This window comes from Mustelus asterias, unplaced genomic scaffold (assembly GCF_964213995.1).
Source record: "Mustelus asterias unplaced genomic scaffold, sMusAst1.hap1.1 HAP1_SCAFFOLD_490, whole genome shotgun sequence".
Classification (NCBI taxonomy): Eukaryota; Metazoa; Chordata; class Chondrichthyes; order Carcharhiniformes; family Triakidae; genus Mustelus; species Mustelus asterias.
In genome coordinates, this window is record NW_027590442.1 from 85,849 (window position 1) to 111,762 (window position 25,914).

At 51.7% G+C, this 25,914-nt stretch overlaps 1 protein-coding gene across 2 annotated transcripts in view; it reads left to right on the forward strand.

Moving 5' to 3' along the window:
* LOC144486846 (rho-related BTB domain-containing protein 2-like) overlaps positions 1–25,914 on the forward strand; it is a 289,061-nt gene that overhangs the window by 56,246 nt on the left and 206,901 nt on the right. For both annotated transcript variants that reach the window (XM_078204866.1, XM_078204867.1), the window contains exon 5: positions 10,463–11,454. In XM_078204866.1, the coding sequence (XP_078060992.1) occupies positions 10,463–11,454 (992 nt within the window). The remainder of the gene's footprint in view (positions 1–10,462; positions 11,455–25,914) is intronic.

The window sequence follows — 25,914 nt, forward strand, 5'->3', positions numbered from 1 at the left end:
TCGGGTGGATGGAGCTAGTACAAGGGGGCATAACTATAGGGTTCATGGTGGGAGATATAGGAAGGATATCAGAGGTAGGTTGTTTATGCAGAGAGTGGTTGGGGTGTGGAATGGACTGCCTGCAGTGATAGTGACAGTCAGACACTTTAGGAACATTTAAGCGGTTATTGGATAGGCACATGGAGCACACCAGGATGATAGGGAGTGGGATAGCTTGATCTTGGTTTCAGATAAAGCTTGGCACAACATCGTGGGCCGATGGGCCTGTTCTGTGCTGTACTGTTCTATGTTCTATGTTATGGGTAGAGATAAGGAATAGTAGGGGGAGAAAGACACTAGTAGGCGTGGTCTATAGGCCCCCAAATAATAATAGAACATAGAACATAGAACATTACAGCGCAGAACAGGCCCTTCGGCCCACGATGTTGCACCGACCAGTTAAAAAAAAAAATAAATAAAAAAAAAAAACTGTGACCCTCCAACCTAAACCAATTTCTTTTCGTCCATGAACCTATCTACGGATCTCTTAAACGCCCCCAAACTAGGCGCATTTACAACTGATGCTGGCAGGGCATTCCAATCCCTCACCACCCTCTGGGTAAAGAACCTACCCCTGACATCGGTTCTATAACTACCCCCCCTCAATTTAAAGCCATGCCCCCTCGTGCTGGATTTCTCCATCAGAGGAAAAAGGCTATCACTATCCACCCTATCTAAACCTCTAATCATCTTATATGTTTCAATAAGATCCCCTCTTAGCCGCCGCCTTTCCAGCGAAAACAATCCCAAATCCCTCAGCCTCTCCTCATAGGATCTCCCCTCCATACCAGGCAACATCCTGGTAAACCTCCTCTGCACCCTCTCCAAAGCCTCCACATCCTTCCTGTAATGTGGGGACCAGAACTGCACACAGTACTCCAAGTGCGGCCGCACCAGAGTTGTGTACAGTTGCAACATAACGCTACGACTCCTAAATTCAATCCCCCTACCAATAAACGCCAAGACACCATATGCCTTCTTAACAACCTTATCTACTTGATTCCCAACTTTCAGGGATCTATGCACACATACACCTAGATCCCTCTGCTCCTCCACACTATTCAAAGTCCTCCCGTTAGCCCTATACTCAACACATCTGTTATTCCTACCAAAGTGAATTACCTCACACTTCTCCGCATTAAACTCCATCCGCCACCTCTCGGCCCAACTTTGCAACCTGTCTAAGTCTTCCTGCAAACTACGACACCCTTCCTCACTGTCTACCACACCACCGACTTTGGTGTCATCAGCAAATTTGCTAATCCACCCAACTATACCCTCATCCAGATCATTAATAAATATTACAAACAGCAGTGGCCCCAAAACAGATCCCTGAGGTACACCACTTGTAACCGCACTCCATGATGAATATTTACTATCAACCACCACCCTCTGTTTCCTATCCGCTAGCCAATTCCTGATCCAATTTCCTAGATCACCCCCAATCCCATACATCTGCATTTTCTGCAGAAGCCTACCATGGTGAACCTTATCAAACGCCTTACTAAAATCCATATATACCACGTCCACTGCCTTGCCCCCATCCACCTCCTTGGTCACTTTCTCAAAAAACTCAATAAGGTTAGTAAGGCACGACCTACCTACCACAAAACCATGCTGACTATCACCTATCAATTCATTACTCTCCAAATAACTATAAATCCTATCCCTTATAATTTTTTCCAACATCTTGCCGACAACAGAAGTGAGACTCACCGGTCTATAATTCCCGGGGAAGTCTCTGTTCCCCTTCTTAAACAATGGGACAACATTCGCTAACCTCCAATCTTCTGGTACTATACCAGAGGCCAACGACGACCTGAAGATCAGAGCCAGAGGCTCTGCAATCACTTCTCTTGCCTCCCAGAGAATCCTTGGATAAATCCCATCCGGACCAGGGGATTTATCTATTTTCAGACCGTCCAGAATATCCTGCACATCCTCCTTATCAACTGTAATACTGTCTATTCTACTCCCCTGCAACCCAGTGTCCTCCTCAGCTATATTCATGTCCCCTTGCGTGAACACCGAAGAGAAATATTGGTTCAATGCTTCACCAATCTCCTCCGGTTCCACACATAACTTCCCTCTGCCATCTATAACTGGCCCTAAACTTGCCCTAACCAACCTTGGGGGTGTGTGTGTGGGTATGGGGGTGTGTGTGTGGGTATGGGGGTGTGTGTGTGGGTATGGCGTTGTGTGTGTGGGTATGGCGTTGTGTGTGTGGGTATGGGGTTGTGTGTGTGGGTATGGGGTTGTGTGTGTGGGTATGGGGTTGTGTGTGTGGGTATGGGGTTGTGTGTGTGGGTATGGGGGTGTGTGTGTGGGTATGGGGGTGTGTGTGTGGGGTTGTGCGCGCGCGCGCGGGCCTGTGTGTACGGGGGTGTGTGTGCGCACAAGAACAGTACAGCACGGGAAACAGGCCCTTCGGCCCTCCAAGCCTGTGCCGCTCATTGGTCCAACTAGACCAATCGTTTGTATCCCTCCATTCCCCGGCTGCTCATGTGACTATCCAGGTAAGTCTTAAACGATGTCAGCGTGCCTGCCTCCACCACCCTACTTGGCAGCGCATTCCAGGCCCCCACCACTCTCTGTGTAAAAAACGTCCCTCTGATATCCGAGTTATACTTCGCCCCTCTCACCTTGAGCCCGTGACCCCTCGTGATCGTCACCTCCGACCTGGGAAAAAGCTTCTCACCGTTCACCCTATCTATACCCTTCTTAATTTTGTACACCTCTATTAGGTCTCCCCTCATTCTCTGTCTTCCCAGGGAGAACAAGCCCAGTTTACCCAAACTCTCCTCATAGCTAAGCCCCTCCATACCAGGCAACATCCTGGTTAAACCTTCTCTGCACTCTCTCTAACGCCTCCACGTCCTTCTGGTAGTGCGGCGACCAGAACTGGACGCAGTACTCCAAATGTGGCCTAACCAGCGTTCTATACAGCTGCATCATCAGACTCCAGCTTTTATACTCTATACCCCGTCCTATAAAGGCAAGCATACCATATGCCTTCTTCACCACCTTCCCCACCTGTGCTGCCACCTTCAAGGATTTGTGGACTTGCACACCTCGGTCCCTCTGTGTTTCTATACTCTTGATGGCTCTGCCATTTATTGTATAACTCCCCCCCTACATTAGTTCTTCCAAAATGCATCACTTTGTATTTATCTGAATTAACTTCCATCTGCCATTTCTCCGCCCAATTTTCCAGCCTATCTATATCCTGCTGTATTGTCCGACAATGCTCTTCGCTATCCGCTATTCTAGCCATCTTCGTGTCATCCGCAAACTTGCTGATTACACCAGTTACACCTTCTTCCAAATCATTTATATATATCACAAATAGCAGAGGTCCCAGTACAGAGCCCTGCGGAACACCACTGGTCACAGACCTCCAGCCAGAAAAAGACCCTTCGACCACTACCCTCTGTCTCCTGTGGCCAAGCCAGTTCTCCATCCATCGAGCCACTTCTACTTGTATCCCATGAGCCTTAACCTTCTTAACCAACCTGCCATGTGGGACTTTGTCAAATGCCTTACTGAAATCCATATAGACGACATCCACGGCCCTTCCTTCATCAACCGTTTTTGTCACTTCCTCAAAAAACTCCAACTTTGTGAAGCACGACCTCCCTCTTACAAAACCATGCTGTCTGTCACTCGTGCACTGCCGGGCAAGGTGGTGGAGGCGGACACACTGGGGATGTTTAAGACTTATCCAGATCGCCACATGAACGGAGTGAGAATGGAGGGATACAAAAGAATGGTCTAGTTTGGAGCAGGGAGCGGTGCGGGCTTGGAGGGCCGAAGGGCCTGTTCCTGTGCTGTATTGTTCTTTGTTCTTTAATGAGACAGTTCCATCCTAAATACACATACATCCTGTCTCTAAGAATCCTCTCCAACAACTTCCCTACCACGGATGTCAAGCTCACCGGCCTATAATTACCTGGGTTATCCCTGCTACCCTTCTTAAACAACGGGACCACATTCGCAACCCTCCAATCCTCAGGGACCTCACCTGTGTCCAATGAAGAGACAAAGATTTCCGTCAGAGATGTATGGGTGTGTGAGTGTGTGTGGGTGTGTGTGGGTGTGTGTGGGTGTGTGTGGGTGTGTGTGGGTGTGTGTGGGTGTGTGTGGGTGTGTGTGGGTGTGTGTGTGCGTGTGTACGGGGGCGTGTGTGTGTGTGTGTGTGTGTACGGGGGCGTGTGTGTGTGTGTGTGTACGGGGGCGTGTGTGTGTGTGTGTGTACGGGGGCGTGTGTGTGTGTACGGGGGCGTGTGTGTGTGTGTACGGGGGCGTGTGTGTGTGTGTGTGTGTGTGTGTACGGGGGCGTGTGTGTGTGTGTACGGGGGCGTGTGTGTGTGTGTGTGTGTGTGTGTGTGTGTACGGGGGCGTGTGTGTGTGTGTGTGTGTGTGTGTACGGGGGCGCGTGTGTGTGTGTACGGGGGCGCGTGTGTGTGTGTGTGTGTGTACGGGGGCGTGTGTGTGTGTGTACGGGGGCGTGTGTGTGTGTGTACGGGGGCGTGTGTGTGTGTGTGTGTGTGTGTACGGGGGCGCGTGTGTGTGTGTACGGGGGCGTGTGTGTGTGTGTGTGTGTGTGTGTGTACGGGGGCGTGTGTGTGTGTGTACGGGGGCGCGTGTGTGTGTGTACGGGGGCGTGTGTGTGTGTGTACGGGGGCGTGTGTGTGTGTGTACGGGGGCGTGTGTGTGTGTGTACGGGGGCGCGTGTGTGTGTGTACGGGGGCGCGTGTGTGTGTGTGTGTGTGTACGGGGGCGTGTGTGTGTGTGTACGGGGGCGTGTGTGTGTGTGTGTGTGTGTGTGTGTGTACGGGGGCGCGTGTGTGTGTGTACGGGGGCGTGTGTGTGTGTGTGTGTACGGGGGCGCGTGTGTGTGTGTACGGGGGCGCGTGTGTGTGTGTACGGGGGCGCGTGTGTGTGTGTACGGGGGCGCGTGTGTGTGTGTACGGGGGCGTGTGTGTGTGTGTGTACGGGGGCGTGTGTGTGTGTGTACGGGGGCGCGTGTGTGTGTGTACGGGGGCGTGTGTGTGTGTGTGTACGGGGGCGTGTGTGTGTGTGTGTGTGTGTGTGTGTACGGGGGCGCGTGTGTGTGTGTACGGGGGCGCGTGTGTGTGTGTACGGGGGCGTGTGTGTGTGTGTACGGGGGCGTGTGTGTGTGTGTGTGTGTGTGTACGGGGGCGTGTGTGTGTGTGTACGGGGGCGCGTGTGTGTGTGTACGGGGGCGCGTGTGTGTGTGTACGGGGGCGTGTGTGTGTGTGTACGGGGGCGTGTGTGTGTGTGTGTGTGTGTGTGTACGGGGGCGTGTGTGTGTGTGTACGGGGGCGTGTGTGTGTGTGTGTGTGTGTGTACGGGGGCGTGTGTGTGTGTGTACGGGGGCGTGTGTGTGTGTGTACGGGGGCGTGTGTGTGTGTGTGTACGGGGGCGCGTGTGTGTGTGTACGGGGGCGCGTGTGTGTGTGTACGGGGGCGCGTGTGTGTGTGTACGGGGGCGTGTGTGTGTGTGTGTGTGTGTACGGGGGCGTGTGTGTGTGTGTACGGGGGCGTGTGTGTGTGTGTACGGGGGCGTGTGTGTGTGTGTACGGGGGCGCGTGTGTGTGTGTACGGGGGCGCGTGTGTGTGTGTGTACGGGGGCGCGTGTGTGTGTGTGTACGGGGGCGCGTGTGTGTGTGTACGGGGGCGTGTGTGTGTGTGTGTACGGGGGCGCGTGTGTGTGTGTGTACGGGGGCGTGTGTGTGTGTGTGTACGGGGGCGCGTGTGTGTGTGTGTACGGGGGCGCGTGTGTGTGTGTGTACGGGGGCGTGTGTGTGTGTGTGTACGGGGGCGCGTGTGTGTGTGTGTACGGGGGCGCGTGTGTGTGTGTGTACGGGGGCGCGTGTGTGTGTGTGTACGGGGGCGCGTGTGTGTGTGTGTACGGGGGCGCGTGTGTGTACGGGGGCGCGTGTGTGTGTGTGTACGGGGGCGCGTGTGTGTACGGGGGCGCGTGTGTGTGTGTGTACGGGGGCGCGTGTGTGTGTGTGTACGGGGGCGTGTGTGTGTGTGTGTACGGGGGCGCGTGTGTGTGTGTGTACGGGGGCGCGTGTGTGTGTGTGTACGGGGGCGTGTGTGTGTGTGTGTACGGGGGCGCGTGTGTGTGTGTGTACGGGGGCGCGTGTGTGTACGGGGGCGTGTGTGTGTGTGTACGGGGGCGTGTGTGTGTGTGTGTGTACGGGGGCGCGTGTGTGTGTGTGTACGGGGGCGCGTGTGTGTGTGTGTACGGGGGCGTGTGTGTGTGTGTGTGTACGGGGGCGTGTGTGTGTGTGTGTGTACGGGGGCGCGTGTGTGTGTGTGTACGGGGGCGCGTGTGTGTGTGTGTACGGGGGCGTGTGTGTGTGTGTGTACGGGGGCGTGTGTGTGTGTGTGTACGGGGGCATAGAGTATAAAAGTTGGGGTCTGATGTTGCAGATGTATAGAACATTGGTTCGGCTGCATTTGGAATACTGCGTCCAGTTCTGGTCGCCACACTACCAGAAGGACGTGGAGGCGTTAGAGAGAGTACAGAGGAGGTTTACCAGGATGTTGCCTGGTATGGAGGGGCTTGGTTATGAGGAGAGATTGGGGAAACTGGGGTTGTTCTCCCTGGAAAGACGGAGGATGAGGGGAGACTTAATAGAGGTGTATAAAATTATGAAAGGCATAGATAGGGTGAACGGTGGGAAGCTTTTCCCCAGGTCGGTGGTGACGTTCACGAGGGGTCATAGGGTCAAGGTGAAGGGGGGGAGGTTTAACACAGATATCAGACGGACATATTTTACACAGAGGGTGGTGGGGGCCTGGAATGCGCTGCCAGGCAAGGTGGTGGAGGCGGACACAGTGGGAACGTTTAAGACTTATCTAGACAGCCATATGAACGGAGTGGGAATGGAGGGATGCAAAAGAATGGTCTAGTTTGGACCATGGAGCGGCGCGGGCTTGGAGGGCCGAAGGGCCTGTTCCTGTGCTGTATTGTTCTTTGTTGTTCTTTGGGTGTGTGTGCGCACGCGCGTATGGGTGTGTGTGAGCGCGCGCGCGTATGGGTGTGTGTGAGCGCGCGCGTATGGGTGTGTGTGAGCGCGCGCGTATGGGTGTGTGTGAGCGCGCGCGTATGGGTGTGTGTGAGCGCGCGCGTATGGGTGTGTGAGAGCGCGCGCGTATGGGTGTGTGTGAGCGCGCGCGTATGGGCGTGTGTGAGCGCGCGCGTATGGGCGTGTGAGAGCGCGCGCGTATGGGTGTGTGAGAGCGCGCGCGTATGGGCGTGTGAGAGCGCGCGCGTATGGGCGTGTGTGAGCGCGCGCGTGTGGGCGTGTGTGAGCGCGCGCGTGTGGGCGTGTGTGAGCGCGCGCGTGTGGGCGTGTGTGAGCGCGCGCGTGTGGGCGTGTGTGAGCGCGCGCGTGTGGGCGTGTGTGAGCGCGCGCGTGTGGGCGTGTGTGAGCGCGCGCGTGTGGGCGTGTGTGAGCGCGCGCGTGTGGGCGTGTGTGAGCGCGCGCGTGTGGGCGTGTGTGAGCGCGCGCGTGTGGGCTTGTGTGAGCGCGCGCGTGTGGGCGTGTGTGAGCGCGCGCGTGTGGGCGTGTGTGAGCGCGCGCGCGTGTGGGCGTGTGTGAGCGCGGGCGTGTGGGCGCGCGCGTGTGGGCGTGTGTGAGCGCGCGCGTGTGGGCGTGTGTGAGCGCGCGCGTGTGGGCGTGTGTGAGCGCGCGCGTGTGGGCGTGTGTGAGCGCGCGCGTGTGGGCGTGTGTGAGCGCGCGCGTGTGGGCGTGTGTGAGCGCGCGCGTGTGGGCGTGTGTGAGCGCGCGCGTGTGGGCGTGTGTGAGCGCGCGCGTGTGGGCGTGTGTGAGCGCGCGCGTGTGGGCGTGTGTGAGCGCGCGCGTGTGGGCGTGTGTGAGCGCGCGCGTGTGGGCGTGTGTGAGCGCGCGCGTGTGGGCGTGTGTGAGCGCGCGCGTGTGGGCGTGTGTGAGCGCGCGCGTGTGGGCGTGTGTGAGCGCGCGCGTGTGGGCGTGTGTGAGCGCGCGCGTGTGGGCGTGTGTGAGCGTGGGCGTGTGTGAGCGCGCGCGTGTGGGCGTGTGTGAGCGCGCGCGTGTGGGCGTGTGTGAGCGCGCGCGTGTGGGCGTGTGTGAGCGCGCGCGTGTGGGCGTGTGTGAGCGCGCGCGTGTGGGCGTGTGTGAGCGGGCGCGTGTGGGCGTGTGTGAGCGCGCGCGTGTGGGCGCGTGTGAGCGCGCGCGTGTGGGCGCGTGTGAGCGCGCGCGTGTATGGGCGCGTGTGAGCGGGCGCGTATGGGGGCGTGCGCGTATGGGTGCGTGTGAGCGCGCGCGCGTATGGGTGCGTGTGAGCGCGCGCGCGTATGGGTGCGTGTGAGCGCGCGCGCGTATGGGTGCGTGTGAGCGCGCGCGCGTATGGGTGCGTGTGAGCGCGCGCGCGTATGGGTGCGTGTGAGCGCGCGCGCGTATGGGTGCGTGTGAGCGCGCGCGCGTATGGGTGCGTGTGAGCGCGCGCGCGCGTATGGGTGCGTGTGAGCGCGCGCGCGTATGGGTGCGTGTGAGCGCGCGCGCGTATGGGTGCGTGTGAGCGCGTGCGTGTGAGCGCGCGCGCGTATGGGTGCGTGTGAGCGCGCGCGCGTATGGGTGCGTGTGAGCGCGCGCGCGTATGGGTGCGTGTGAGCGCGCGCGCGTATGGGTGCGTGTGAGCGCGCGCGCGTATGGGTGCGTGTGAGCTGGGATATATCTGTGTATGGGGATGTGTATAGGGATGTGCGTGGGTGTGTATCTGTGTATAGGGATGTGCGTGGGTGTGTATCTGTGCATGGGGCTGTGTGTGGGTGTGTGTATGGGGGTGTGTGAGGGTGTGTCTGTGTGTGTATGGGGGTGTGTGAGGGCTTGTGTGTATGGGGATGTGTGTGGGTGTGTGTGTATGGGTGTACATCTGTGTATGGGGTTGTGTATGAGTGTGTGCGTATGGGAGTGTATAGGGATGTGCGTGGGTGTGTATCTGCATGGGGGTGTGTGAGGGTGTGTCTGTGTATGGGGGTGTGTGAGGGCTTGTGTGTATGGGGATGTGTGTGGGTGTGTGTGTATGGGTGTGTATCTGTGCATGGGGGTGTGTGGGTGTGTATCTATGTATGGGGATGTGTGAGGGTGTGTGTGTATGGGGATGTGTGAGGGTGTGTGTGTATGGGTGTGTGTCTGTATATGGGGATGTGTGGGGGTGTGTGAGTATGGGTGTGTGTCTGTGTATGGGGATGTGTGGGGGTGCGTGTGTATGGGTGTGTATCTGTGTATGGGGATGTGTGACGGTGTGTGTGTATGGATGTGTGTCTGTGTATGCGGATGTGTGAGGGTGTGTATCTGTGTATGGGGATGTGTGAGGGTGGGTGGGGATGTGTGAGGGTGGGTGTGTATGGGGATGTGTGAGGGTGGGTGTGTATGGGGATGTGTGAGGGTGTGTGTGTATGGGTGTGTATCTATGTATGGGGATGTGTGAGGGTGTGTGTGTATGGGGGTGTGTGAGGGTGTGTGTATGGGGGTGTGTGTGTATGGGGGTATCTGAGGGTATGTGTGTATGGGGGTATGTGAGGGTGTGTGTGTATGGGGGTGTGTGAGGGTGTGTGTGTATGGGGATGTGTGAGGGTGTGTGTGTATGGGGATGTGTGAGGGTGTGTGTGTATGGGGATGTGTGAGGGTGTGTGTGTTTGGGGATGTGTGAGGGTGTGTGTGTGGGGGTGTGTGAGGGTGGGTGTGTATGGGGATGTGTGAGGGTGGGTGTGTATGGGTGTGTTTGGCGTTGTGTGTGTGTGTGTGTGTGTGTGTGGGTGTGTGAGGGTGTGTTTGTATGGGGATGTGTGAGGGTGTGTGTGAGGGTGTGTGTGAGGGTGTGTGTGAGGGTGTGTGTGAGGGTGTGTGTGAGGGTGTGTGTGAGGGTGTGTGTGAGGGTGTGTGTGAGGGTGTGTGTGAGGGTGTGTGTGAGGGTGTGTGTGAGGGTGTGTGTGAGGGTGTGTGTGAGGGTGTGTGTGTATGTGTGAGGGTGTGTGTGTTTGGCGTTGTGTATGGGGGTGTGTGTGAGGGTGTGTGTGTGGTTGTGTGTGTGTGGTTGTGTGTGTGTGGGTGAGGGTGTGTGTGTGAGGGTGTGTGTGTGTGTGAGGGTGTGTGTGTGTGTGAGGGTGTGTGTGTGTGTGAGGGTGTGTGTGTGTGTGAGGGTGTGTGTGTGTGTGAGGGTGTGTGTGTGTGAGAGGGTGTGTGTGTGTGAGAGGGTGTGTGTGTGTGTGAGAGGGTGTGTGTGTGTGAGAGGGTGTGTGTGTGGGTGTGTGTGTGTGTGGGGGTGTGTGTGTATCTCTCCAATGTTTAACTGCCTGATGAGCTTAATGTCTCAGTCCAGATTACATGCTGTTTATGTCTCAGAGCCATCAAACCCACAGACATTCTGGTACCAGAGGACGGTCAGGAGGTTGCCAAGGAGCTGGGCATTCCTTACTACGAGACCAGTGTTGTTGCAGAGTTTGGGATCAAGGATGTCTTTGACAATTCAATCCGGGCAGCACTCAGTGCAAGGCGCCATCTGCAGTTCTGGAAGTCACATCTTAAGAAAGTACGAAGACCTCTGCTTCAGCCTCCATTTCTTCCTCCAAAGCCTCCCCCAGTCATTGTAACGCTTCCACACAGCCTGTTAGAGGGTGGAGAAACAGCAACAACTCTCTTTTCAACTCCTCTTTGTCCTGATGTCATCTTCATTCTTCATGATGGCCACCATATCTTTGGCCACAGGGTGTACCTCGCCACTTCCTGTTCCAAGTTCTATGACCTGTTCACTATCGATTTATTACCTGAATCTTGGGTGGATGAAGAGAAAGGGAAAGTTTGTAGTGAAGAGGCCAGTGATGGGAATGGAAAGATGTTGAGAATCAACAGGCAACCAGAAGACATTGAGTGTGAGGAGAGTCATGTCCAAAAGCTGTCACAGTCAACACTCAGACATTCAGAGATTGAAATGCTGAGACAGCAAGATCATGAAGGAATAATGCGAATGGGATTGAAACCTGGCAAAGAGCTGAGCAAGTGGGGAAGGGGTTTTCGAACGATCCACTTGGATTATGTGGAGGATCCTGTGACCCGAAAGGATCGATGTATGACTGTAGTTACTCTGGATTCCCTGATCCAGAAGGAAGCTTTCCAGACAGTGCTAGAATATCTCTACACTGGCTGTATGAGGGACAGTCAGCCAGATCTGTTACAGGTTGCTGTCATTGCGGAGCTCCTGGAGGTATTTGACTTGAGGATGATGGTTGCGAACATACTAAATAAGGAGAGTTTCATGAACCAGGAAATCACAAAAGCCTTCCATGTGCGACGTGCCAATCGGATCAAAGAGTTCCTGACCAAGGGAACGTTTTCAGGTAATGTTGTAGGCAGGAGAAGTGTAAATGAAGTAGAAATGGCCTTTGCCAAAAATATGTAGAGGGACAGGTAGTATTGAGGAAGCAGGGGGGCTGCAGAAGGACTTGGACAGGTTCAGAGAGTGGGCAAAGAAGTGACAGATGGAACATAATGTGGAAAAGTGAGAGGTTATGCACTTTGGAAGGAGGAATGGAGGCAGAGACTATTTTCTAAATGGGAAAATGCTGAGGAAATCAGAAACACAAAGGTGAGGTGCCCGAAGATTGGAAGGTGGCAAATCCTGCGCCTTTGTTTAAAAAGGACTGCAGGGAAAAGCCTGGGAACTACAGGCCAGTGAGCCTCACATCTGTGGTGGGTAAATTGTTGGAAGGTATTTTGAGAGACAGGATCTACAGGCATTTAGAGACGCAAGGACTGATTAGGGACAGTCAGCATGGCTCTGTGAGTGGAAAATCATGTCTCACAAAGAACAAAGAACAGTACAGCACAGGAAACAGGCCCTTCGGCCCTCCAAGCCTGTGCCGCTCCTTGGTCCAACTAGACCATTCGTTTGTATCCCTCCATTCCCAGGCTGCTCATGTGACGATCCAGGTAAGTCTTAAACGATGTCAGCGTGCCTGCCTCCACCACCCTACTTGGCAGCGCATTCCAGGCCCCCACCACCCTCTGTGTAAAAAACATCCCTCTGATATCTGAGTTATACCTCGCCCCTCTCACCTTGAGCCTGTGACCCCTCGTGATCGTCACCTCTGACCTGGGAAAAAGCTTCTCACTGTTCACCCTATCTATACCCTTCATAATTTTGTACACCTCTATTAGATCTCCCCTCATTCTCCGTCTTTCCAGGGAGAACAAGCCCAGTTTACCCAATCTCTCCTCATAGCTAAGACCCTCCATACCAGGCAACATCTGGTAAACCTTCTCTGCACTCTCTCCAAACCCTCCATGTCCTTCTGGTAGTGCGGTGAACAGAACTGGACGCAGTACTCCAAATGTGGCCTAACCAGCGTTCTATACAGCTGCAACATCAGACTCCAGCTTTTTATACTCTATACCCCGTCCTATAAAGGCAAGCATACCATATGCCTTCTTCACCACCACCTGTGCTGCCACCTTCAAGGATTTGTGGACTTGCACACCTCGGTCCCTCTGTGTTTCTATACTCTTGATGGCTCTGCCATTTATTGTATAACTCTCCCCTACATTAGTTCTTCCAAAATGCATCACTTCGCATTTATCTGGATTAAATTCCATCTGCCATTTCTCCGCCCAATTTTCCAGATTATCTATATCCTACTGTATTGTCTGACAATGTTCATCGCTATCCGCAAGTCCAGCCATCTTCGTGTCATCCGCAAACTTGCTGATCACACCAGTTACATCTTCCAAATCATTTATATATATCACAAATAGCAGAGGCCCCAGTACAGAGCCCTGCGGAACATCACTGGTCACAGACCTCCAGCCGGAAAAAGACCCTTCGACTGCTACCCTCTGTCTCCTGTGGCCAAGCCAGTTTTCTACCCATCTAGCCACCTCTCCTTGTATCCCATGAGCCTTAACCTTCTTAACCAACCTGCCATGTGGGACTTTGTCAAATGCCTTACTGAAATCCATATAGACGACATCCACGGCCCTTCCTTCGTCAACCGTTTTTGTCACTTCCTCAAAAAACTCCACCAAATTTGTAAGGCACGACCTCCCTCTTACAAAACCATGCTGTCTGTCACTAATGAGATTGTTCCGTTCTAAATGCGCATACATCCTGTCTCTAAGAATCCTCTCCAACAACTTCCTGACTACGGACGTCAAGCCTTATCAACTGTTCCTTAAAAGACTCCCACATGCCAGACGTGGACTTACCCCAAACATCCTCTCCCAATCAATGGCCACCAATTCCTGCCTAATCCGGCTATAGTCAGCCTTCCCCCAATTTAGCACCCTGCCCATGGGACAGCACTCATCCTTGTCCATTACTATCCTAAAGTTAACAGAGTTGTGGTCACTATTTGCCACATGTTCCCCTACCGAAACTTTGACGACCTGACCGGGCTCATTTCCCAGAACTAGGTCCAGTATAGCCCCCTCTCTAGTCGGGCTATCTACATACTGTTCCAAAGAACCTTCCAGTACGCATTTTACAAATTCTCCCCGTCCAGACCCCCAGCTCTGAGCACTTTCCAGTCTGTACCAGGGAAATTGAAGTCTCCTACTTCAACAACCCTATTTTTTTCTGCACCTATCCAGAATCTCCTGACATATCCGTTCCTCCACTTCCCGTGGGCTGTTGGGGGGCCTGTAGTACACCCCCAGCATAGTGATTGCACCTTTCCTGTTTCTGAGCTCCACCCACAGCGACTTATTATATGACCCCTCTAAATTGTCCACCCTCTGCACCGCTGTAATATGCTCCCTAACTTATTCCGCTACTCCCCCACCTTTTTTAGCCCTTCCTCTGTCACGCCTAAAACACTTATAACCCGGAATATTCAGCTGCCAGTCCTGTCCTTTTAACCATGTCTCCATCACCGCAACCACATCCAAATTCCGTGTAAGCATTAAGGCCCTAAGTTCGTCTGTTTTACCCGTTACGCTCCTCACATTGAAGCAGATGCACTCCAGACCTCCAGGTCCACTCAGGTCATCCTGCTCCAGAGTGCTCTTCTTAGCTAGCCTTGCCCTGGCCCCCAGCTCGACCCCAGCCTCAGTACTTACTGACCGACTGTTTTGTTCCCCACCCCCCTGCCACACTAGTTTAAACCCTGCCGAAACACTCTTGCAAAACTCCCAGCCAGGATATTTGCTCCCTTCCAGTTAAGGTGTAACCCATCCTTTCCGCACATATGCCATCCTCTCATGCAGACTTCCCAATGATCTATGAATGTGAAACCCTCCCTCTTGCACCAGTCCTTTAGCCACCTGTTCAATTGTAGAATCTCCCTGTTCCTGGCCTCACTAGCACTAGGCACTGGGAGCAGTCCAAAGATTGTTACCCTAGAGGCCTTAAGTAAGGCTCACCGGTCTATAATTACCAGGGTTGTCCCTACTCCCCTTCTTGAACAAGGGGGCAACATTTGCTATCCTCCAGTCTTCTGGCACTGTTCCTGTAGACAATGACGACACAAAGATCAAAGCTAAAGGCTCTGCAATCTCCTCTCCAGCCTCCCAGAGAATCCGAGGATAAATCCCATCCGGCCCAGGGGACTTATCTATTTTTACCGTTTCCAGAATCGCTAACACCTCCTTATGAACATCAATCCCATCCAGTCCAACAGTCTGCATCTCAGTACTCCCCTCCACAACACTGTCCCTCTCCAGTGTGAATACTGACGAAAAATATTCATTTAGTGCCGCTCCTATCTCTTCAGACTCCACGCACAACTTCCCACTACTGTCCTTAACTGGCCCTAATCTTACCCTAGTCATTCTTTTACTCCTGACATACCTTTCGAAAGCTTAAGGGTTTTCCTTGATCCGACCTGCCAAAGACTTCTGATGTCCCCTCCTGGCTCTTCTTAACTCTCTCTTTAGGTCCTTCCTGCTAACTTGTAACTCTCAAGCACCCGAACTGAACCTTCACGTCTCATCTTAACATAAGTCTCCTTCTTCCTCTTAACAAGAGATTCAACCTCTTTAGTAAACCACTGTTCCCTCACACGTCTGCTTTCTCCCTGCCTGACAGGTACATATTTATCGAGGACGCATAGTAGCTGTTCCTTGAACAAGCTACTACTAATGAAAAGTGGAACTTTTTCAAGGAACAAATACTGGGTGTCCTTGATAGGTATGTCCCTGTCAGGCAGGGAGGAAATGGCCGAGTGAGGGAACCATGGTTCACGAAAGAGGTGGAATGTCTTGTGAAAAGGAAGAGGGAAGCTTATGTAGGGATGAGGAAACAAGGTTCAGATGGCTCGATTGAGGGTTACAAGTTAGCAAGGAATGAGCTGAAAAAGGGGCTTAGGAGAGCTAGGAGGGGACATGAGAAGTCCTTGGCGGGTCGGATCAAGGAAAACCCCAAGGCTTTTTACTCTTATGTGAGGAATAAAAGAATGACCAGGGTGAGGTTAGGGCCGGTCAAGGACAGTAGTGGGAACTTGTGTATGGAGTCAGTAAAGATAGGCGAGGTGATGAATGAATACTTTTCTTCAGTGTTCACCAAGGAGAGGGGCCATGTTTTTGAGGAAGAGAAGGTGTTACAGGCTAATAGGCTGGGGGAAACAGATGTTCGGAGGGAGGATGTCCTGGCAGTTTTGAATAAACTGAAGGTCGATAAGTCCCCTGGGCCTGATGAAATGTATCCTAGGATTCTTTGGGAGGCAAGGGATGAGATTGCAGAGCCTTTGGCTTTGATCTTTGGGTCCTCGCTGTCCACGGGGATGGTGCCAGAGGACTGGAGAATGGCGAATGTTGTTCCTCTGTTTAAGAAAGGGAATAGAAATGACCCTGGTAATTATAGACTGGTTAGTCTTACTTCGGTGGTTGGTAAATTGATGGAAAAGGTCCTGAGGGATGGGATTTACGACCATTTAGAAAGATGCGGATTAATCCGGGATAGTCAGCACGGATTCGTGAAGGGCAAGTCGTGCCTCACAAATTGGATAGAATTTTTTGAGGAGGTAACTAAGTGTGTTGATGAAGGTAGGGCAGTTGATGTCATATACATGGATTTTAGTAAGGCGTTTGATAAGGTCCCCCATGGTCGGCTTATGATGAAAGTAAGGAGGTGTGGGATAGAGGGAAAGTTGGCCGATTGGATAGGTAACTGGCTATCTGATCGAAGACAGAGGGTGGTGGTGGATGAAAAATTTTCGGAGTGGAGGCAGGTTGCGAGCGGAGTGCCACAGGGATCAGTGCTTGGTCCTCTGCTCTTTGTGATTTTTATTAATGACTTAGAGGAGGGGGCTGAAGGGTGGATCAGTAAATTTGCTGATGACACCAAGATTGGTGGAGTAGTGGATGAGGTGGAGGGCTGTTGTAGGCTGCAAAGAGACATAGATAGGATGCAAAGCTGGGCTGAAAAATGGCAAATGGAGTTTAACCCTGATAAATGTGAGGTGATTCATTTTGGTAGGACTAATTTAAATGTGGATTACAGGGTCAAAGGTAGGGTTGTGAAGACTGTGGAGGAACAGAGAGATCTTGGGGTCCATATCCACAGATCTCTAAAGGTGGCCACTCAAGTGGATAGAGCTGTGAAGAAGGCCTTTAGTGTGTTAGCTTTTATTAACAGGGGGTTGGAGTTTAAGAACCGTGGGGTTATGCTGCAACTGTACAGGACCTTGGTGAGACCACATTTGGAATATTGTGTGCAGTTCTGGTCTCCTCACTATAAGAACATAAGAACATAAGAAATAGGAGCAGGAGTAGGCCATCTAGCCCCTCGAGCCTGCCCCGCCATTCAATAAGATCATGGCTGATCTGACGTGGATCAGTACCACTTACCCGCCTGATCCCCATAACCCTTAATTCCCTTACCGATCAGGAATCCATCCATCCGCGCTTTAAACATATTCAGCCAGGTAGCCTCCACCACCTCAGTGGGCAGAGAATTCCAGAGATTCACCACCCTCTGGGAGAAGAAGTTCCTCCTCAACTCTGTCTTAAACCGACCCCCCTTTATTTTGAGGCTGTGTCCTCTAGTTTTAACTTCCTTACTAAGTGGAAAGAATCTCTCCGCCTCCACCCTATCCAGCCCCCGCATTATCTTATAAGTCTCCATAAGATCCCCCCTCATCCTTCTAAACTCCAACGAGTACAAACCCAATCTCCTCAGCCTCTCCTCATAATCCAAACCCCTCATCTCCGGTATCAACCTGGTGAACCTTCTCTGCACTCCCTCCAATGCCAATATATCCTTCCTCATATAAGGGGACCAATACTGCACACAGTATTCCAGCTGCGGCCTCACCAATGCCCTGTACAGGTGCATCAAGACATCCCTGCTTTTATATTCTATCCCCCTCGCAATATAGGCCAACATCCCATTTGCCTTCTTGATCACCTGTTGTACCTGCAGACTGGGCTTTTGCGTCTCATGCACAAGGACCCCCAGGTCCCTTTGCACGGTAGCATGTTTTAATTTGTTTCCATTGAGATAGTAATCCCATTTGTTATTATTTCCTCCAAAGTGTATAACCTCGCATTTCTCAACGTTATACTCCATTTGCCATATCCTCGCCCACTCACTCAGCCTGTCCAAATCTCTCTGCAGATCTTCTCCGTCCTCCACACGATTCACTTTTCCACTTATCTTTGTGTCGTCTGCAAACTTCGTTACCCTGCACTCCGTCCCCTCCTCCAGATCATCTATATAAATGGTAAACAGTTGCGGCCCGAGTACCGATCCCTGCGGCACGCCACTAGTTACCTTCCTCCAACCGGAAAAACACCCATTTATTCCGACTCTTTGCCAAGAAGGATGTGGAAGTGCTGGAAAGAGTGCAGAGGAGATTTACCAGGATGCTGCCTGGTTTGGAGGGTAGGTCTTATGAGGAAAGGTTGAGGGAGCTAGGGCTGTTCTCTCTGGAGCGGAGGAGGCTGAGGGGAGACTTAATAGAGGTTTATAAAATAATGAAGGGGATAGATAGAGTGAACGTTCAAAGACTATTTCCTCGGGTGGATGGAGCTATTACGAGGGGGCATAACTATAGGGTTCATAGTGGGAGATATAGGAAGGATATCAGAGGTAGGTTCTTTACTCAGAGAGTGGTTGGGGTGTGGAATGGACTGCCTGCAGTGATAGTGGAGTCAGACACTTTAGGAACATTTAAGCGGTTATTGGATAGGCACATGGAGCACACCAGGATGATAGGGAGTGGGATAGCTTGATCTTGGTTTCAGATAAAGCTCAGCACAACATCGTGGGCCGAAGGGCCTGTTCTGTGCTGTACTGTTCTATGTTCTTCTATGTTCTAAGCTCCACATTTCAATTGTCCCCATCCCCTGCAGTTTCCTTCCCCAACCTATGCCAGGTAAATCTCGCGTAATCGCATCATAATTTCCTTTCCCCTAGCTATAACTCTTGCCCTTCGGTATATACCTATCCCTTTCCATTGCTAAGGTAAACGTAATCGAATTGTGGTCACTATCACCAAAGTGCTCACCAACCTCCAAATCTAACACTTGGCCTGGTTCATTACCCAGTACCAAATCCAATGTGGCCTCGCCTCTTGTTGGTCTATCTACATACTGCATCAGGAAGCCTTCCTGCACACATTGGACAAAAACTGACCCCTCTAAAGTACTCGAACTATAGCTTTTCCAGTCAATATTTGTAAAGTTAAAGTCCCCCAGTACAACTACCCTGTTACTTTCGCTCCTATCCAGAATCATCTTTGCAATCTTTTCCTCTACATCTTTGGAACTTTTCGGAGGTCTATTAAAAACTCCCAACAGGGTGACCTCTTCTTTCCTGTTTCAAATCTCAGCCCAAACTACCTCAGTTGACGAGTCCTCATAGAAATCATAGAAACCCTACAGTACAGAAAGAGGCCATTCGGCCCATCGAGTCTGCACCGACCACAATCCCACCCAAGCCCTACCCCCATTTCCCTACATATTTTACCTGCTAATCCCTCTAATCTACGCATCCCAGGACACTAAGGGGCAATTTTAGCATGGCCAATCAACCTAACCTGCACATCTTTGGACTGTGGGAGGAAACCGGAGCACCCGGAGGAAACCCACGCAGACACGAGGAGAATGTGCAAACTCCACACAGACTCATCAAATGTCCTTTCTGCCACCGTAATACTGTCCTTGACTAACAATGCCACACCTCCCCCTCTTTTACCACCTTCCCTGCACTTACTGAAACATCTAAACCCCGGAACCTGCAACAACCATTCCTGTCCCTGCTCGATCCATGCCTCCGAGATGGCTACAACATCGAAATCCCAGGTACCAACCCATGCTGCAAGCTCACCCACCTTATTCCGGATGCTCCTGGCATTGAAGTATACACACTTCAAACCACCTTCCTGCCTGCCAGTGCACTCCTGCGACCCTGAAACCTCATCCATGACCTCACTACTCTCAACCTCCTGTACACTGGAGCTACAATTCAGGTTTCCATTCCCCTGCTGAATTAGTTTAAACCCTCCTGAAGAGCATTAGCAAATTTCCCCCCCAAGATATTGGTACCCCTCTGGTTCAGGTGCAGACCATCATAGAACATAGAGAACATAGAAAAAATACAGCACAAACAGGCCCTTCGGCCCACAAGTTGCGCCGGTCATGTCCCTACCTACCTAGGCTTATATCTAGGCTTACCTATAACCCTCAATCCTATTAAGTCGCATGTACTCATCCAGAAGTCTCTTAAAAGACCCTATCGAGTTTGCCTCCACCACCACTGACGGCAGCCGATTCCGCTCACCCACCACCCTCTGAGCGAAATACGTACCCCTGACATCTTCTCTGGACATACTCCCCAGCACCTTAAACCTGTGTCCTCTCGTAGCAGCCATTTCAGCCCTGGGAAAAAGCCTCCGAGAATCCACGCGATCTATACCTCAACATCTTGTCCACCTCTATCAGGTCACCTTTCATCCTTCGTCTTTCCAAGGAGAAAACACCGAGCTCCCTCAGCCTATCCTCATAAGGCATGCCACTCAATCCAGGCAACATCCTTGTTAATCTTCTCTGCACCCTTTCAATCATTTCCACATCCCTCCTGTAATGAGGCGACCAGAACTGAGCACAGTACTCCAAGTGGGGTCTGACGAGGGTCTTATAAAGCTGCATCATTATCTCCCGACTCCTAAACTCAATCCCTCGATTGATGAAGGCCAGCACACCATACGCCGCCTTAACCACCTCCTCTACCTGCGAGGCCGATTTAAGAGTCCTATGGACCAGGACCCCAAGGTCCTTAGAAACAGAAAAAAACTACAGCACAAACAGGCCCTTCGGCCCCACAAGTTGTGCCGAACATATCCCTACCTTCTGGGCCTACCTATAACCCTCCATCCTATTAGGTCCGATGTACTCATCCAGGAGTCTCTTAAAAGTCCCTATTGAGTTTGCCTCCGCCACCACTGACGGCAGCCGATTCCACTCGCCCACCACCCTCTGTGTGAAAAACTTCCCCCTAACATTACCCCTGTACCTACCCCCAGCACCTTAAACCTGTGTCCTCTTGTAGCAGCCATTTCCACCCTGGGGAAAAGCCTCTGAGAGTCCACCCGATCTATGCCTCTCAACATCTTGTATACCTCTATTAGATCTCCTCTCATCCTACGTCTCTCCAAGGAGAAAAGACCGAGCTCCCTCAGCCTATCCTCATAAGGCATGCCACTCAATCCAGGCAACATCCTTGTAAATCTCCTCTGCACCCTTTCAATCATTTCCACATCCTTCCTGTAATGAGGCGACCAGAACTGAGCACAGTACTCCAAGTGGGGTCTGACGAGGGTCTTATATAGCTGCATCATTATCACCGGACTCCTAAACTCAGTCCCTCGATTGATAAAGGCCAGCACACCATATGCCTTCTTAACCACCTCCTCCACCTGCGGGTTCGATTTTAGAGTCCTATGGACCCGGACCCCAAGGTCCTTCTGATCCTCTACAGTACTAAGAGTCTTTCCCTTTATATTGTACTCCTTCAACCCATTTGACCTGCCAAAATGGACCACGACGCATTTATCTGGGTTGAAGTCCATCTGCCACTTCTCTGCCCAGTCTTTGCATCCTATCTACATCCCTCTGTAACTTCGGACATCCCTCCAGACTATCCACAACCCCACCAACCTTCGTGTCATCGGCAAACTTACCAACCCATCCCTCCACTTCCTCATCCAGGTCATTTATGAAAATGACAAACAGCAAGGGTCCCAGAACAGATCCCTGGGGCACACCACTGGTGACCGACCTCCATTGAGAAAATAACCCGTCTACAACCACTCTCTGCCTTCTGCAGGCAAGCCAGTTCTGAATCCACAAGGCAACAGCCCCTTGGATCCCATGCCCTCTCACTTTCTCGAGAAGTCTTGCATGGGGGACCTTATTGAACACCTTGCTGAAGTCCATGTAAACCACATCTTCCGCCTTCCCTTTGTCAAAGTGTTTAGTCACATTTTCAAAGAACTCCACCAGGCTCGTAAGGCACGATCTGCCCTTGACAAAGCCGTGCTGACTACTTTTGAGCATACTAAACTTCTCTAAATGTTCATAAATCTTGTCCCTCAGGATCTTCTCCATCAACTTACCAACCACTGAGGTTAGACTCACCGGTCGGTAATTTCCTGGGCTATCCCTATTCCCTTTCTTGAATATAGGAACCACATCCGCAATTCTCCGGAACCTCTCCCGTCTCCATCGATGAAGCAAAGATCATGGCCAGAGGCTCTGCAATCTCCTCCCTCGCCTCCCACAGTAACCTGGGGTACATCCCATCCGGACCCGGCGACTTATCTATCTTGACGCTATTCAAAATTTCCAACACATCCTCTTTCTTAATGTCCACATACTCAATCTTTTCAGTCCACCTCAATCCTGTAGTACAACCACCCAGGTCTTTTTCCACCGTGAATACCGAGGTAAAATATTCGTTAAGCACCTCTGCTATTTCTTCCGGTTCTGTACAGACTTTCTCACCTTCACATTTTATAGGTCCTATTCCTTCACATCTCATCCTTTTACTCTTCACATATTTATAGAATGCCTTAGGGTTCTCCTTCATCTTACCTGCCAAGGCCTTCTCGTGACGCCTTCTGGCTCTCCTAATTTCTTTCTTAAGTCTCTTCCTACAAGCCGTATACTCATCTAGATCCTTATCATCGCCCAGCTCTCTGAACCTTTTGTACGCTTTCCTTTTCTTTCTCACTAGATTTAGCACAGCTTTCGTGCACCACGGTTCCCGAAACCTACCATCACCTTCCTGTCTCATCGGAACGTTGAGCGAAGGGCATTGTCGGGCAATACAGCAGGATATAGATAGGCTGGAAAATTGGGCGGAGAGGTGGCAGATGGAATTTAATCCGGATAAATGCGAAGTGATGCATTTTGGAAGAAATAATGTAGGGAGGAGTTATACAATAAATGGCAGAGTCATCAGGAGTATAGAAACACAGAGGGACCTAGGTGTGCAAGTCCACAAATCCTTGAAGGTGGCAACACAGGTGGAGAAGTTGGTGAAGAAGGCATATGGTATGCTTGCCTTTATAGGACGGGGTATAGAGTATAAAAGCTGGAGTCTGATGATGCAGCTGTATAGAACGCTGGTTAGGCCACATTTGGAGTACTGCGTCCAGTTCTGGTCACCGCACTACCAGAAGGACGTGGAGGCGTTAGAGAGAGTGCAGAGAAGGTTTACCAGGATGTTGCCTGGTATGGAGGGTCTTAGCTATGAGGAGAGATTGGGTAGACTGGGGTTGTTCTCCTTGGAAAGATGGAGAATGAGGGGAGATCTAATAGAGGTGTACAAGATTATGAAGGGTATAGATAGGGTGAACAGTGGGAAGCTTTTTCCCAGGTCGGAGGTGACGATCACGAGAGGTCACGGGCTCAAGGTGAGAGGGGCGAAGTATAACTCCGATATCAGAGGGACGTTTTTTACGCAGAGGGTGGTGGGGGCCTGGAATGCGCTGCCAAGTAGGGTGGTGGAGGCAGGCACGCTGACATCGTTTAAGACTTACCTGGATAGTCACATGGGCAGCCTGGGAATGGAGGGATACAAACGATTGGTCCAGTTGGACCAAGGAGCGGCACAGGCCTGGAGGGCCGAAGGGCCTGTTTCCTGTGCTGTACTGTTCTTTGTTCTTTGTTGTCATGCAGAACTCCAGACAAACATTCCTTGAAAATCTGCCACCTTACTTCAGTACTTTTCCCCGAGAATGCCACCTTCCAATTTACGCCTCTAATCTCCTGCCTGATGGCTTCATATTTCCCCTTACTCCAGATACACACTTTCCTAGCTTGCCTGATCCTATCTCTTTCCAATGCTAGCGTAAAGGAGATAGAGTTATGATCACTATCCCCAAGATGCTCCCCCACTGAGAGATCCGACACCTCTCCAGGCTCATTAGCCAGTACCAGGTCGAGTACACCCTCTCCTCTTGTTGGCTTATCCACATGCTGTGTCAGGAAACCCTCCTGAACACACCTAACAAACTCCTCCCCATCCAAACCCCTTGCCCTGGGGATATTCCAATCGATGTTTGGGAAATTAGAGTCTCCCATCACGACAACCCTGTTACTCCTACATCTTATTCCTACATTCCTACATGAGCGGCACAGGCTTGGAGGGCCGAAGGGCCTGTTTCCTGTGCTGTACTGTTCTTTGTTCTTTTTATCTCCAGGATCTGTTTCCCTATCTGCTCCTCAACATCCCTGTTACTATTTGGGCGGCCTGTAGAAAACACCCAGCAAAATTATCGACCCCTTCCCGCTCCGGACTTCCACCCACAGAGACTCCGTAGACAATCCCTCCGCGGCTTCCACCTTCTCTACAGCTGTGACACTATCCCTGATCAGCAGTGCCACTCCCCCCCCCTCTTTTGCCTCCCTCTCTGTCCTTTCTGAAACATCTGAAACCCGGCACCTGAAGTATCCAGTCCTGTCCCTGTCCCCAAGTCTCCTGTTGGTAGAGGTCATCCTGTTTGTAGAGGTCCCACCTACCCCAGAAAGAGCCCCAATTGTCCAGGTATCTGAATCCCTCCCTCCTGCACCATCCCTGTAACCACGTGTTCAACTGCTCTCTCTCCCTATTCCTCTCCTCACTATCACGTGGCACGGGTAACAAACCAGAGATAACAACTCTGTTTGTTCCAGCCCTAAGCTTCCACTCTAACTCCCTGAATTTCTGCCTTACATCCCCATCCCTTTTCCTACCTGTGTCTTGAGTGCCTATGTGAACCACAACTTGGGGCTGGTCCCCCTCCCCCTTAAGGATCCCGAAAACACGATCCGAGACATCACGGACTCTGGCTCCTGGGAGGCAACACACCGACCGCGAGTCTCTCTCGTTCCCACAGAATCTCCTATCCGTCCCTTTAACTATGGAGTCCCCAATGACTAATCCTCTACTCCTCTCCCCCCTTCCCTTCTGAGCCACAAGGACAGACTCTGAGCCAGTGACCTGTACACCATGGCTTACCCCTGCTAAGTCCCCCCCCCCAACAGCATCCAAAAGTGTACTATCCCCAATTTCTACTACATTTCTTTTTTCTCCCCCCAATTGAACGGCTCCCTGTACCTTGGTGCTGTGGTCTCCTCTTGGGAAATGAGTTAGGGCAGGTGATGGATGTGAGTGTGAGGGAACACTTTGGATCCAGTGATCATAATGCCATTAGTTTCAACCTGACCGTGGATAAGGATAGATCTGGTCCTCGGGTTGAAGTTCTGAACTGGAAAAAGGCCAAATTTGATGAAGTGAGAAGGGATCTGGGAAGTGTGGATTGGCACAGGCTGTTCTCTGGTAAGGATGTAAATGGAAAGTGGGAGGCCTTCTGTTGTAGGTAAAAAACCTCTGGCACTATTAGTGGATCAAAGTGCAGGTTTATTTCACAATTGTGAGAGAAGTGAGGTTCCTAACAGTGGAGGAGGACACTGGGTTGCAAGGGAGTAGAATAGACAGTATTACAGTTGATAAGGAGGATGTGCAGGATATTCTGGAGGGTCTGAAAATAGATAAATCCCCTGGTCCGGATGGGATTTATCCAAGGATTCTCTGGGAGGCAAGAGAAGTGATTGCAGAGCCTCTGGCTCTGATCTTCAGGTCGTCGTTGGCCTCTGGTATAGTACCAGAAGATTGGAGGTTAGCGAATGTTGTCCCATTGTTTAAGAAGGGGAACAGAGACTTCCCCGGGAATTATAGACCGGTGAGTCTCACTTCTGTTGTCGGCAAGATGTTGGAAAAAATTATAAGGGATAGGATTTATAGTTATTTGGAGAGTAATGAATTGATAGGTGATGGTCAGCATGGTTTTGTGGCAGGTAGGTCGTGCCTTACTAACCTTATTGAGTTTTTTGAGAAAGTGACCAAGGAGGTGGATGGGGGCAAGGCAGTGGACGTGGTATATATGGATTTTAGTAAGGCGTTTGATAAGGTTCACCATGGTAGGCTTCTGCAGAAAATGCAGATGTATGGGATTGGGGGTGATCTAGGAAATTGGATCAGGAATTGGCTAGCGGATAGGAAACAGAGGGTGGTGGTTGATAGTAAATATTCATCATGGAGTGCGGTTACAAGTGGTGTACCTCAGGGATCTGTTTTGGGGCCACTGCTGTTTGTAATATTTATTAATGATCTGGATGAGGGTATAGTTGGGTGGATTAGCAAATTTGCTGATGACACCAAAGTCGGTGGTGTGGTAGACAGTGAGGAAGGGTGTCGTAGTTTGCAGGAAGACTTAGACAGGTTGCAAAGTTGGGCCGAGAGGTGGCGGATGGAGTTTAATGCGGAGAAGTGTGAGGTAATTCACTTTGGTAGGAATAACAGATGTGTTGAGTATAGG